This window comes from Theropithecus gelada, chromosome 14 (genome assembly GCF_003255815.1).
Source record: "Theropithecus gelada isolate Dixy chromosome 14, Tgel_1.0, whole genome shotgun sequence".
Taxonomy (NCBI): Eukaryota; Metazoa; Chordata; class Mammalia; order Primates; family Cercopithecidae; genus Theropithecus; species Theropithecus gelada.
In genome coordinates, this window is record NC_037682.1 from 62,122,281 (window position 1) to 62,138,264 (window position 15,984).

A 15,984-nucleotide genomic window follows, 5' to 3' on the forward strand; every position below is an offset into this window, starting at 1 on the left:
ATTGGACATTTTGCACTTCTCCCCCTACCCAGACCATCTTACTAAACTTCTTATCTCAGTGAGTAAAACATCAAGTAATCAAAATTAATAAGAATCAATTATTGTCATAAAGCATACATCAAGTAAAATATATGCTAAAGTGATATAAGAAGCTAATAAAAGAATAAACAAATTAATTAAAACACCATCAATGAAAATCCAGCATCTATACCAGATTTTGTAGAAAAAAATAAATTCAATGTAATGTAATTTTCAATTGTGCAGATGATTATGGAATGCCAAAAATAACACTGAGCTGGTGAAAAATTTATAACTATGGCATATGGAAGGAAATGCCAAGCAAGGCTGAGCTGAGTCTTGAAGAATGATGACGGTTTTACTAGGTACAAAAACAGAACAAGGGTTTCCAAGTCGAGGTAACCTCACCATGAATGTGAAAAGAAATAGTAAGAAAAGTGAAAAGACATCCAGAAGTCAGTGATGTCATAAAAGTAAAAGGACAGTTTAAAGGAAATCATACATTTAGGAAAGCAGTGGAGCCATCTAATAAGGTTGAGGTCTGACTGTGTCACTATGAAATTTATTGGTCACCTTGAGAAATAAAGAACAATGCAGTCATAATGGTCACAGGCCTACACAATCTTGGCTCTATTCTAACTCCAAATTTCAATTTTTTATTAAATGGTAATACTGCATTTTGTACTCATAGAGAGTTAATTCTACACTTGATCAACAACACAGAATATGGGTATGTCAGGCCCATGTGACTAACATAGGCAAAATCCAGGTTCTGTGTCTTTCTGTAAATCAAGTTTTATTGCAGAAGTGCTATATCCATTAATTTTTATTTGTCTAATGAAGCGTTTGCACTAATATTATAAAATCTAAGTCACGTGAATCACTGTTTAGCTGTCTATAGTGACCTACCTTTTAGTTTCAAAGATTCTATCAAAATTTCTGTAAAAACCGTATTACACAATCTACAAAAATATTTACAGCTAAACACTTGAAGAAACGAAGGTCTACTTTATTATTCAATGTTTTCTACATACACACATTTATGTGTGTAATTTATTTTTAAGTTTAATTTTGGGAATACACATCGATTTCAATGATTAAATGAGCATATATCATACCAAAACACATGATTGCCCTTGAGAAATTAATAGATTTTCCCTTTAACTAATAGCTACGGTTATGACAATTTACCTTAAAATTTATTAATTTAATCAGATCTTAGCTCAAACTAAATATGTAAACCATGATATAAATGTATTTATTATTTTATCTCCTGTCCTAGTGAATTTCATGATTATGATTCAAATATACCTATATCTATGTTTGTATATCTATCTCCCTACCTATTTATCTTCATCTATATCTATCTATAGATATATGTAGTAAGTTGTGTAAATATTTAGTGGAAAATTTGGGGTTAAAATGTATGCAAGAATTTTTATTTTAGTCCCAATGTATAAAGAGTTTGAAAATAACCAATTCCATCCTTACAGAAGAAAAAAATTTTGAAAAGAAAACCCTGAAAATCAATAAGTTTTCTTCAACTCATCAGATATATGAGGTTTAAAGGCCAATTGCTATCCCCAAATCTGCAGCCAGGCCAATACAGAGAATCAGAGTCAATATCAGTTTACCTTAAAAGATGCCACTAGAAATTTAAACTGTCTCACTCTGCAAATATGTTAAAAGACAATCTTCTGGGAGAAAGAAAAATGTATATATCAGAGAAATCTACAAAAAGAAAGAAAGATTATTGGAAAATAATAAAGGTATATTAAAATATTTAATTTCACTCAGTTGATTTAATAGATAACCCATTTGTCAAAGCAATAGTAGTAACAAGACACAAGATGATTATAAAATAAAGATAAATGAAATAAATAGAACAAATACTATAATGGATGGGAGGGAGAAATTGGAAAAACTTCACTGTAAGGTACTTTCACTACCTATGAAGCAGTACAGTATTATTTGAAAGTGAGTTTAGAGTAACTCTAAATGTGCACTGAAAACTCTAAGGCAACCACTGAACACTTCAAAGCAGTAAAATGGATATTCTAAGAAAGGAGAGAACCCAGAATCATGTAAAATGCTTAATTAAATCCACAGAAGAAAGACAGAAAAAAAGGGAAAATAAGAAAATAAAAAATAAAGAATAAAGGAAAGGAATAGAAAAGCATAACAAATGCTTGGCAGATATTAATCCAACTATATTGATAAATTCTTCAACTGTGAATTGTCAAAATGCATCAATTAAAATATAAAGATTTTCAGAAAGAAAAAAAAACTAAGATAAACCTGCATATTATAAGAAACTCAAGTTAAATATAAAAATACATAAAGGTTTAAAGTAAACATATAAAAATATATACAGTGCTAACTAGCCAAAAGAAGTTAGAGCAAATATATTAATTTCAGACAAGGCAGAAATAAAGTGGGTATCACATTATGATAAAAGATGAACTTTCCAAAAAGACGTAACAATCATAAATGTGTATGAACTTAATGATAGAGAATAAAAATACGTGAGCAACATGGACATATCCACTATTGAAACTTGAACTCTCCTTTTTCAGTAATTGATCATACAGGCAGGGTATCAGTAAAGGTATAGGTAACTTTAAAAGCATAATCAGTCTATTTGATCTGATTGACATTTATAGAATGCTTTGCTCAACAACACAATAAACATTCTTTCAAACTCACATGGAACATTCACAAAGATAAGACTGATTCTGGGCCATAAAAAAACACCTTGACAAATGAAAAATAATAGAAACAATACAAAGTGAGTTCTGATGCCACAACTACATTAAACTACATAAAAACTACTTTTTAAGCAGAAAGTTAGAAAATTCTCAAATATTTGGAGATTAAACAATATACTTCTATGTAATAATAAGATAAAAAAGTCTCAAGTTAAATATTTTAAAAACTCTGTATTTTGAGCTAAATATAAATGAAGATAAAACATCAAAATCTGTGAGATGCAGTGTTATAGGAAAATTTATATCCACAACTGCACGTATTATAAGAACATAAATATCTATAATTAATAATCTAAGCCTCTACATTAGGAGAATAAAGAACAATTTAAATCTAAAATAAAAAGAGGAAAAAAATTAAAAACTTTAAAATGTATCAAATAATTGAATACAGGAAAAAATTCAGAAATTAATAAAACTAAAATATGGTTTCTAGAACAATCAATAAAATTGACAAACCTGTAGCCGAGCAAATAAGAAAATGATAGTGAAAACAGATTACTAATACCAGAAATAAAAGAGGGGGTCATCATGACTCATATGTGGACTTAAAAAAAAAATAAAGACGTGCTCTAACCAATCCTATGCCTACAATTTTGACAACAAATTATATGAACAAATTCCATAAAAACATGAACTACCAAAATCTAGAAAGAATTAGTCCCATGAATTGGTTGACATCTATTAAAAATGAATGAAAAATAATAAATTTCTGGCCGGGCACGGTGGCTCATGCCTGTAATCCCAGCACTTTGGGAGGCTGAGGTGGGTGGATTACGAGGTCAGGAGATCAAGACCATCCTGGCTAACACAGTGAAACTCACGTCTCTACTAAAAACACAAAAAATTAGCCAGGCGTGGTGGCGGGTACCTGTAGTCCCAACTACTCGGGAGGCTGAAGCAGGAGAACAGCGTGAACCTGGGAGGTGGTGCTTGCAGTGAGCCGAGATTGTGCCACTGCACTCCAGCCTGGACAACAGAGTGGGACTCCGTCTAAAAAATAAATAAAATAAAATAAATTTCTAAAACAAAAAACAACAGATTTCACTGGCAAATTCTAGAAAACATTTAAAGAAATGATATAGTTCCCCTAATCTCTTCCAGAAAATAGAAGCATAGGGAATATTTCATTTTATTTATTTATTTTTTTTTTTTTTTGAGACTGAGTCTCGCTCTGTCGCCCAGGCTGGAGTGCAGTGACGCGATCTCGCCTCACTGCAAGCTCCGCCTCCCGGGTTCATGCCATTCTCCTGCCTCAGCCTCCTGAGTAGCTGGGACTACAGGCGCCCGCCACTGCGCCCGGCTAATTTTTTTTTTTTTTTTGTATTTTTAGTAGAGACGGGGTTTCACCGTGGTCTCGATCTCCTGACCTTGTGATCCGCCCGCCTCGGCCTCCCAAGGGAATATTTCTTAATTCATTCTATGAGGCCAGCATTATCCTAGTACCAAAGCCAAATGAAAAACATTAAGAGAATGAAAACTTAGACAAATGAGTCTCACGAATGTAGATGCATAAAGCCCCAACAAAATGTTAAGCAATCAAATCCTACAATTTATAAAAACAATATTGCATTATGTCCATGGAATTTATTCCAAGTGTTTAGGACAAGTTTAATATTTGAAAATCAATTAATGTCATTCATCACATCAATAGGTGCTCATATCAATTAATGGAGCAATAGAATTTGCAAAACCTAGCACCCATTTATGAAATAAACAAATAAATCTTCCACTTTGTAAAAAAAAACCTACAGAACAACCTTATAGTTAACATTACACTAAAGGATGAAACACTAAATGCTTTTCCCCTAAGATCTGAAACAAGGCAATATTTCTCCCTCTCACCACTCCTGATCAACATCGTACTGTGGTTCCTAGCTAGCGCAATAATAAAAGGAAAGGAAATAAAAGGTATACAGATTTGGAAGGAAGAAACACAACTATCTTTGTCCATACATCATGAAGTATACCATGTGATACTGACCATGGCATTATGCATTTGTAAAACACACACACACACAAAAGAACTTTACAGCATAGAGTTAACCTTATTATATGCAAATTAAAAATAATCAGAAGGTAGGGGAGTTATAGAAAGAATGCATATGGTAACAAAATAATCTAACTGTATAATAGATATATGAAACAATCTCACTGAGGGGGGTTGTGGGAAAAGCTACTGACATAAGTAACTTGGGAAATGAGTGGTGTGTAAAAATAAGGGCCAAAGGAACAGTGTGTAAACACTGTACTTACTTGATAAAGTTATTTCCCACAAAGCAAACATCATCAATTCTGATACTGCTTTATGTATGTTCTGGAAATTACCAATGCAGTAAATGCATGACAGATGGTTGAAGCCAGGCCTTCCACTATTAGAGTGAGAATTTATAGATAAGCAAGGAGAAGAGGCTAGAAAAATCTATGTAGGAATAAAACAAAGTTGCACACATTAGTAGGAATTCAAGATTAGCTTAATTTAGGTCCGAATGGTTACATAAAAGAATATTTAGAATATTTATACATATGTGTATATACCTGAGTTAGCATACCCATATACAATTCCTTGCTCTGCCTGCTGAGAGAACCTGAAAGACAGACATTTAAGTCGGAACAAACATACCTGGGACTCAAATACTGGTTCCTATTATGATTCACCAATAAATAAATAAAAGTTTTTGGAGAAACGATTCTCATACTGACACAGGAAATACCTAAGATGATCTTGGAGCATCTTTTAGTTCCATATAAGAGGTGCTAAAACACTCACATACATACATATATATTATAAATACACATATACACACACAGATATGTGTATATACATATACACACATATATACACATATATATGTGTATTCACACACATACACACACACACAAACATACACACCTGCACACACAATGAGTAGGCTAAAGAGGAACAGAAGCCAAATGTAAAATATACCAATGACCAAACTGAAATAACTTGATAATAAGTAACAAAACAACTTTGGATTATAATCCAAAGTATAGTATAAGTATCCCTAAATCCATACTGATATAAATAAATAATTGAATAAATTAATCAAAAGAAGATAAAATCTCCCATGTAGAAGAATTCTAAGTTATTTATTAAATTATGTAGCTATTCCCATCTTTATAAATAAGAAATATATAACTACACTCCTTAAATGTGGATTGCATATAGTTACTTTAAAGAGTACAGTATGGGAATGTTTTAAAATAAGTTTAAAATGGAGAAACCTCGAAGCATTATTTCAGCCAAGTAATCAAGGTCAACACACACCGTGATAAATTATGTTGATGATAGATACCGTTGATATAATGTGATCCAAATGGCACCTTAACTCTTACTTCCAAAATCACATAAGCAAACTCTAATTCTAAGAATGACATCAGATAAATTCCAGTAGGAAGGCATAATACAAAATACCTGAATAATATCAAGGCCATCAGAATTAAGGAAAGTCTCAAAAATTTTCACAGCCAAAAGGAGCCTGAGCAGACATGACAACTAAATGTAATGAGGCATCCTGAATAAAACCTTGGGGAAAAGGGAAATTAGATAAAAATTAAGAATATATGAAAAACACTGTAGACTTTAGTTAATTATAACATATGAATATTAGTTTATTAATTGTAAAAAATATGCATCCTAATATACAATGCTAACAATAGAACAAACTAAGTGTAGAGTCAGTGGGAATAATTTGTACTATATATGTACTCAAATTTCTGGAAATCACAATCAGTCCTAAATATAAAGTCAGTAATAATGCATTCCAATGCATATTTAAACATTTGGTACCTTGTAGTGTGCACATTATCATAAGACACAAAATAGACTCGAGTGGTAATGATGATGATAATGACAATCAAAATTCTAAGAGAAGAGTTGGTTCATTGTTATTAGAATTATCAGCTTTGACACTATGTATATTCTGGTGTTAAAGAACTTCATGAACTTAATATTTTTAACTTCGTGTACTTAATATTTTAAGAGAATAACACTTAAATTTAGGGGTGTTTTTAAAGTTTCATTGAGGTATTATTAAGATAATTTAAGCTTACTTTAAGATTCATTGAGATATTTTAAAGACAATTTTTACACTGAATAATTGAAGAAAGATGTTGAGTAATTGGACTACAAACAATCTTCATGATTTCTGTTTTTTTATGATGTCTATTGACTGAGTACTGATTCAGTAGCATTAATAACTACTGAATCCATTTAACTAAAAATCCGAGGCTTACTGTCTTAAATGCAAACCTGCAACTTTATACATCAGCATATTAATATAGTGATTAGTATAGATTAGTGTGATCATAGAAATAGTACAAATGATTTAGTTCATATTTATTAGAATTATAATAATTAGACTAAATTTTTATGCAGTGGTGACAATGTAATAAATTTTTAAACAGAGATTAAAATATTAACATTCAGTGTTGCTTTTTAAAAATATCTGTTATTGAGAGTTAATTAAATTATAAAAAGATCTTTATAATTTGTGCCTTCATGTCATCTATTGATTAAATGTTATTAGCTCTGTGTGCTTCAATCAATTTTGTAACCAAAACAAGTGAAATTGTTTAAGTAGGAGTCAAAGTCTTACTGTTTCAAATGCAAAAGTAAAGCTATTTCAGCACACAATGAACTTAAGAAAGCACAGATTCTCATCAAGATAGAGGCTGCTTCAAAGTGACTTTTTGTTATTTAAAATGAGATAAATGAGAAATCAGGAAGGATTTTTAGAGTAGAAGATCTTGGACACTCCATCTCGAATTTGTTTGGTCTTTACTCCATAAACAATAGGATTGAGCAAAGGTGGGACAAGTAGGTAAATGTTGGACAGAAGAATATGAATATAGGATGGAATATGGAACCCAAACCTGTGTGTAAAGAAGGAAAAGAAACCCAGAAGATGAAACTCAAGGAAGACACAAATGTGGACAATACAGGTGTTAAAGGCCTTGAACCTCGCTTCCTTTTGAGGCAGACTGAAAACAGTTATAAATATTCGAATGTAGGAGAGTGTGATGAAGATTACATCAAGTCCAAGTATACTGAAAGCCACAAACAGGCCATCCATCTTATTGATTCAAACATCATCTGCTGCCAGCTTCACGATGGCCATGTGCTCACAATATGAATGTAAGACCACAGTGGTCCTGTAGAATTTCAGCCGACACTTAAGGAGAATGACACATGGAGCTGCAAACAGGGCTGCTCTGAGTGTCACCCCAACCCCGATCTGAGTGAGAAATTGGTGGGTAAAAATGACTGCATGTCTCAGAGGATCACAGATTGCCACATAACAGTCCAGGGCCATGGCCAGCAAAATACCCCACTCAATGCACTGAAATGAGTGGATGAACCACATCTGCAAGAGACAGGCATCAAAGTATATTTGTGGCGGATGAAACCAGAATATTCCTAGCATTTTGGGTAGGATGCAGGTACTGAGAGCAAAGTCTGTTGCTCCAAGCATTGCCAGGAAGACATACATGGGCTCATGAAGGCTGCGCTCAGCTTTGATGATGACCAAGAGCAGGAAATTCCCAAACACAGCAATGATGTACATGGCGCGGAAAGGAATTCCAATCCAGAACTGCACAGACTCCAAGCCAGGGATCTCAATCAGCATCAGCACTGAAGGCATGAAGACTGTGCCATTGAGCTTGAGCATGTTGACTTACAGCTGCTTTAGAAAGCCTTCTGGTTTAGTTAGCTTTTTTGTTTTCTCTCTTCTGCTATCTGTTCTCGCCTAGATTTATAGAAATGTATATATTCAGAAATTAAATATGGCTTTAAGGGCATTTTGTCAAGCATACTCCTGTACTGGTTAAATAGATCCAGGAATACCTCCTAAGAGCCTCTCTCTCTTAATCTTTCTCTGTCCCATTTTGTCTCTATTTCAACACAAAAGCATACAATACACACACTATTCAATAGACAAAGACCTCCTCATAATAGTGTTGTGTCTGTATTTCTGTGCATTTATCAGTTGAAAAATATCAGTTTGGTTTTGCAATAGGTTTAGAGATAAACAAATACAAAATAAAATTGATTATATGTCAAATGGTAAACAAGTCAGATGGAAATGACTGAAACTTGATATATGAATAAAATCTTATCAAAGTTTAGACCTGAAAATGTTGTACTGACAAAATTGTACTCGATAGAACAATAGCCTAAAAGAGAATAATAGCTTAAATCGTAATACATTTTATTTATCTTGAAACATTTTGTCATATTAATATATCAATAAATAATAGCTTAAATCATAATACATTTTATTTATCTTGAAACATTTTGTCATATTAATATATCAATAAGTAATCTTTTAAAAATATATAAGGTGATTACAAATTCTTTAGTAAAATAAATCTGAAAGCATCAAACAAACAAACACAATATTTCAAATGTTCTAGAAAACATTGTAAAGATAAATGTATTTGTTCAATGGAATTTAAAATTCATGATGTTATTTGTTAAAAAGAATAAACAATTTTTATATATTTCCTTTTTATATATAGAACATCCATTGATCTTTATTTGATCTGACAAAATGTGCACTATTAAAACAGGTAACAAAACTTGAGCTTATATTGAATTTGACAAATTGGGTTCTATAATATCTAGAATATCATATAAGAAATGTCAACTGAGGGAAAAGAGAAGTACCACATGCAGATGCTCCTGGCAAGGAGGGAAACGTATCTGCGGGTGACGACCAGAGTATGCATTAAAAAAATCCTAGAGAAAATGGCATTAACTTACTTGGGTGAAATGTTTTTCTTTTGAGGGGGAAGAAGAGGTAGTAAAGAGGGGCAGGAATTCAAAGGCTTGTGCAGAATGGCTTCTCTATTTCAAAATGGTATTTAAAATATTTAAATCATTGCACTAGGGCACCTTTGAGGAGAAGAACATCTTAACCAGAGTAGGCTCATTGCATAATTCTTTAGCAACATGTACAATTTTCAAGTAATAAAGCAGACTTAAAGGATAATTTCATTTTAACAGCAGCTATCTATTTTTCTTCTCGTCTTCTGAAGTTTGATCTATTTTAGCATCACAGGCATACTTTTCCATACATTTTCTAGGGAACCATGCCCTTATCCTTGAAACACTTTCTTGTCATCAAGAATTTTGTCTCCATATAACCAATATCGTAAACCTCTTGTGGCTAAAATGAACTTCCCTTTTCGTAGCTCTATTTGAGGCTCTTCAGTGCAGGGCTTGTGAAGAAGGTTTTGGTTCATTTATTCAGTGGACAGCAGGCATCACTATAATCTATTAGCTCTGACTCTCTTATCTGCTTTTTGTTTCAACTGTTCTATTGTTAAGCTGTACTGGTGACAGCCTTCTCTTACTGGCCACTCAAGTCCATCTCCTTCAGGGACCCCTGACCACATAAATACCTGTTTAAAGCTCCTCCATCTACTTCCTATATCATAAGGAAAAACAAAGACTTCTTCTAGTTGATAATATTGAATTCAATCTTTAGCCTTCTCCTCAATCCATGATTCAAAAGAAGTTTTGTTTCTGAGAATTATTTTCATCTGGATAAAAAAACAACATCCCACCAGCTATATTTTTTCCTAAAGTTAATCCCAAGGCAAACAAGATGGCAGCAAATGCAGCTAATCCAAATGGAACAATTGGAAGAGGATCTCTCCAGGCTGCACTCATGTCAGTCTTCACTGTGTTCCACCCAAAGGAGAGCCCATTGATTATAAAGCTTTGTGTACGCAGTCATCACAAAAATGAAAGCAGCATGGATATTTATTTCTTATTGCAATACTTGTATGTCTTATATAAAGTCTAATTGATCTTTGGTTTAATGGGTAGGGTAAAATGTATTTATGACAAGATGGGCACCTAACCTTGCGGAAGAAGAGAGTGAAGTTGTTCTGAACTGGGTACAAAATTTTAATAGAAAATTTAGTTTTTTCTGATATTGTTCTCTTTTTTGATTCCCTTTTGAGAAGACATGAGTTACGCATTTATGCACATTGCATGGTTTCCTCCAATAATATCTCTGTATTAGAAAATTAATTCAATTAATTAAACCCCTGCCCCTTCTAATGCCTTAAGCTTGTGTTTAGGTGATTGCCGGGTAATCTAGGACTGAGATGATTATATAATCGTTGGTAAATAGCTTTCCTATCAGTTTAGCTCTCTGATATTCCCAAGTGCATGAATGGAAACCACTTCTGAACTTTTTGGACTGATCTAATTATTCTTTGCCTGGCTCTTTATGTTCTTCCTACACAATCTTACCTCCCTAAATACAACTATCCCATTAGCATCCCATCACACACACGCACTCACACACACACACACACACAGAGAGCGAGAGAGAGAGAGAGAAACAACTTTTGACAAATTTTTCCCATCAAATCCATTTTAATTAAAGGCAAGACAATATGTATAGGTATACATAGATACTTTTCTTTTTCCAGTGTGAGATGAAACAGCTTTGTTCTCCAGGAAAACTGTCATTTGCATCATCTCCAGTTTTTCATACTTGCTGATCACTATCTGTGATATTTTCTATTAGCTGTGGTAGAGCCCCAGTGTGGCTTGTGACCACGTTGTGCAAAATACAGAACCACATGAAGGAGCTTTTTTCCAAAGTTTGCTTAATAACTAAGAGAAAGCTGATGTCAACTTTGATGGGCATTTCTTCCGTCCTAATGTCAAAGAATCTCTTACATGGAAAAGATTCAAACACTAGAAATGCTTTATATGTTTCACTATAGGAACCTTCAATCTAACCTCTTAGCTACCTTGTGTGCTATTAATTCCACCAAGAGGTAAACATCTGTGGATCCAATTTATATTTATACAAAGTATTTTAGAGAGAGTTCTATTAAAGGATCATTTTTCCAAAAAGACAGGAGAGCTCTAAATTACCCAGGGTGAAGATTTATTTTTACTCATATTGGGTGACAATAGATTTTTTTCCTTCAGTAGGCTGTACCAAATTTTTTTCAGAGGCATCATGGAGTCAGAATTATAAGTGAGCCCCAAATGCCATCTAACTCCCTTAGTCTCTTAAGAAACATAAAGACAAAGGTTTTTTTTGTCTGTTTGTTTTGATTTGCTTTTTAATTTCAACACTTATCCTTGCTTACTAAGGAATATGCCAATCTTTCTAACCATGTATCTATCTGTCATTAATTCTCACGATCAACTCTCCATACCCTTATGAAGGTCCTTGATGTGAAGCCATTATTTTGTTACTTTTTCATTGCTGCTTATTCAATCAGGCAAAATCTCCTCTGCATAATACCATCCAGATAAGTTACCTTCTGCTGATCAATGCCTAAAAACAGCCTATTCTATATTTCTCCCAGAGAAACCCACTGCTCAATGTAGTTTCTAAACCATTGTTTTTCTATACATTTCATTTATTTTAATATTTTTGTCCCCTTGTATCTGTGTTGATATGTCACCTAGCAAATTCCTTAGAATTTTTTTTTTTCTGACAGTGTGTAGAATCTAACTTGAGGAATGAGATCCCTGGTTTTAAAATCACATACATCTAAATTTTCATAATTAAAAAAGTAAAGAAATAAAAAAGCACATCACATTTTATAATTAGGGTACAAAAAGTTAAGAGAGACAAATATTTTTGTGTCTGGATCTTATTTTTATGTCTTGGTGGATACACTAGAATACCAACTTTTCTTTATGCGTTAATATGAGGACAATAGCCATGTCTCCCTCCATGAACAAAAGCTTTCATTCATGTTTTACATTAGCTTCACAGAACTGCAACATAAACTTGCACTTTACCTTGGAAAATTATGTATTAGACATTACTCATATATACATGTTACTTACAATTTCATATCCTGACAAATCTCTCATTTTTCTATCCAGCATATTGTCATGTCTTTTTCTTTCTTTCTTTCTTTTATTCAGAGCCAGTACTTCATCTTAATGATTCACATTCTTTTACTTTTTGTTCATGGTAAAACACATTAGTTACTCCTTTGATACCTGACACAATAACCATGCTCCCTCTGTGCCTGAAAAATCCTACATTTCAATCAGTACATTCAGCTTTTCTGACAGAGAAGCTCAATGATAAAGAGAAAACTACAATTCTGAAAAGGTTGCCACTACAATTTATGCAGCTCTGGATTCTCTGGCTAAGTTCCAGAATTTCTAGTCTTTTCTTTTTTGAGACAGAGTCTTTCTCTGTTGCCCAGGCTGGAGTACAGTAGCCCAATCTTGGCTCACTGCAAGCTCTGCCTCCCAGGTTCATGCCATTCTCCTGCCTCAGCCTCCTGGGTAGCTGGGGCTGCAGGTGCCCACCACCACACCTGGCTAATTTTTTTTTTGTTGTTGTATTTTTAGTACAGACAGGGTTTCACTGTGTTAGCCAGGATGGTCTCGATCTCCTGACCTCGTGATCCGCCCTTGCTGGCCTTTCAAAGTGCTGGGATTACAGGTGTGAGCCACTACGCCCGGCCTAGAATTTCTACTCTTAAACTTCACCTCTCTCTTCAAATTGTCTATTATAACTCCTCTCTTCATCATAAAATGTTAGTTACAATTATACAAACTCTCAACTCCTTTTCCTCATTCCCTATCCCATCAGGAAGGACAGCTCTCCTCCACTTCTAGGATAGTTTTCCTATCTATGTTCTCTATGTGCTTGATTATTGTCTTTTCATTAAAGCCTTGTAATATAAGCATTTAAAATACATTTGTTTTTACACTACTAACAAAATATTCATGCTTAAACACATTATGTTATACTATAAGCGGTAATCTCCTCCTAATATTCTCTGTTTTACATTTTATTTACAGCTAGGAAGTTCAAACGTGGATGAAAAATACGTATCTCAGATTTAAAGTTCCTTTGAATTAAACTCACTCTTCACATTGCTGTTGGCAGAGAGTTTCTCCCTTTTATCCCCAGTTCCTTCTGATCCATAAAGTAGGAAATGCTTCCGCTGAAAAATTTGGGAACGTAAACTACTCTTAATTCCACTTAATCACTCATTCTTCCAAGAAGGTGAAGATGAATAGTGACTTATATGGTTGTTGAGATTGGGGAAAATGTTCATTTTATGAGAGTCACTTTATTACTTCTGGTGGTCTAGGTCTAAGTTCTCTTTCTTTCTCTCCTTTTCATGCGCTCTCTCTCTCTCTCATATCTCCATCTGTATCCATTTCTATCTACCATCTTTATCTATCTCTATCTCTATCTCTACCTTTCCAGTACACTCAAGACCAGCTTGTCTTTCTGCTTCTGCTGTCACAGAGTAGATAACTTCATTTTGGAATGACTGTAGCTGGTTGGGGAACTCACTGCAGTTCAGGGAGTAGTGAAATAGCTGATTTGGACATGATCTTCAAGTATTTTGATTTAATGTGGCTTCATTAATCATGTAGACAACATAGCTCAGTAGATTGAGGATTCCTATAAAGAGATATTTGTGCAATTGCACGTGGGAAAAAAAATCGTATTTCTCTGGAATAAAACTGGATAACTACTATTCATTTAAACCCAGTCTACATTCAGTGACTAAATGCTTAGCATATACTTGTTTTTACTTTATCTTAACATTGCTAAAATACTTATTTTCACTCTTAACAAAATTGTATCTTAGAATTTTAAAGACTATTTTTGAGTTGTACACTTTTCTTAGACTTTGTAATATTTTCTTTAGATTTTCATGTCCTTACCACCTGACAAATACCAATTTATCATTCAACTTTCAGCTCAAGAATCACCTCCTCTATGAAACATTCCTAACGTTTTTAACAGAGCTGAAAATTCTTCCTTTGGATCTTAAATGTAAGAAAATTACTATTCAGTGCATCCTAGTAGGAATTAATTTAATCTGTTATGTTTACTGGATCTACTTTACATAAAAATGCATAAAATGTAATACGGTTGCAAATTCATTTATTCTATTGCCTGGAGTGTATCAGAATGGAGAAGGGATTATGGGGAATTAGAAAATGTGAGGAACCAATCTAAGAAACATGCTAAATATCTTGATATTTAAGCTTTCTTTGTTTCCATTTTGGCATTATCTTTATATGTTTTCCTGAGTCAGGGTCAAACCATATACCTGCTTTAGTCAAAAATCTGAAAAGATACACCAAAAACAAGAAAAGGAAAAAAAAGAAGCTGAAAATGCTTACTAGGCCAAGAGAAACTGGTATCCTAAGTCAAATCCTGACAATTGGGTTATTATTTTTCTTTAAGAATTTCTGCTCAGAATAACTCCTTATGCAGAATTAAATATTCAGTTACCATATTCTCCTTAGATTCCATCTAACCATTTCTCTATCTGCATCTCAGAGGAACCTAGAAGAACACATACTCATGAGTTTAATTTTCCAATCTTCTCATGTGCATGCACCTACTCATGCTGGTATAGCGATACATGCAGTTATAAATAAACCATTTTTAATGAGACAAATATAGCATCAGCAGTTGGGCAACAGTATGAGCCAATTCTCTCGAGGAATGAAAGACTGATAAATTTTATTCCCTATCGTGAACCCTATTTAATCCATCTGCCTTTAAAAAAATGTCAGCATGAAAATAAGATGTATAAAAATAAATCTAAAACTTCTTGGTCTCTACTCCCTGAATATTAATGATTCTTATTACTTATTACATAGAATTTTCACAGAAGAAATTTCAGTCTTCTGTTTTCCTTCAAGCTTGAGTTAATAACAAACAGGTCAAGGGATGCCCTCCTATAGTATCACACACACGTGTGTGTGTGTGTGTGTGTGTGTGTGTGTGAGCAAGAGAAAGAGAGAGAGAAAGAGAGAGAGAGAATTGAATGCATTCATGGTGGGAAGAAGTCAGAATCAATTCTAGGAAAGCATTTCCATTATATTCAGAGATTTATAATTCAATTTCAAGTAACATGAAAACAAGTAAAACTAGTCCTTCCAAGAGCTAATCTGAACAACACTGGTAGCATTTATTTGGAATCCGTGATTATTTTCTTTTACATATAACTGGCCTTTAATTCTCAAAACTACCTGCTCCCATGTTTAATATTCAGCTCTCAGATCAAGCATGATGTCCACGAAACAACCCCAGATGTTCCTTTTTCAGCTTTTATTTTAATTACCAGGGTATGTGGGCATAGCTGAACAAAAGGCAGCAGAAACTTCTGCAGACTTAAACGTCCCTCTCTGACA

The 15,984-nt window shown here is 33.5% G+C and overlaps 1 protein-coding gene and 1 pseudogene across 1 annotated transcript; both read right to left on the reverse strand.

Annotated features, from left to right (window-relative positions):
* Nucleotides 1-7,525: 7,525 nt before the first annotated feature.
* On the reverse strand, nucleotides 7,526-8,476 carry LOC112607173 (olfactory receptor 52A5-like). Its single transcript, XM_025358281.1, is given in 1 exon segment — nucleotides 7,526-8,476. A coding segment is annotated over 1 exon segment (951 nt).
* A 1,340-nt stretch (nucleotides 8,477-9,816) lies between these two features.
* LOC112606950 lies at nucleotides 9,817-10,358 on the reverse strand (annotated as a pseudogene).
* Between the last annotated feature and the right edge of the window lie 5,626 nt (nucleotides 10,359-15,984).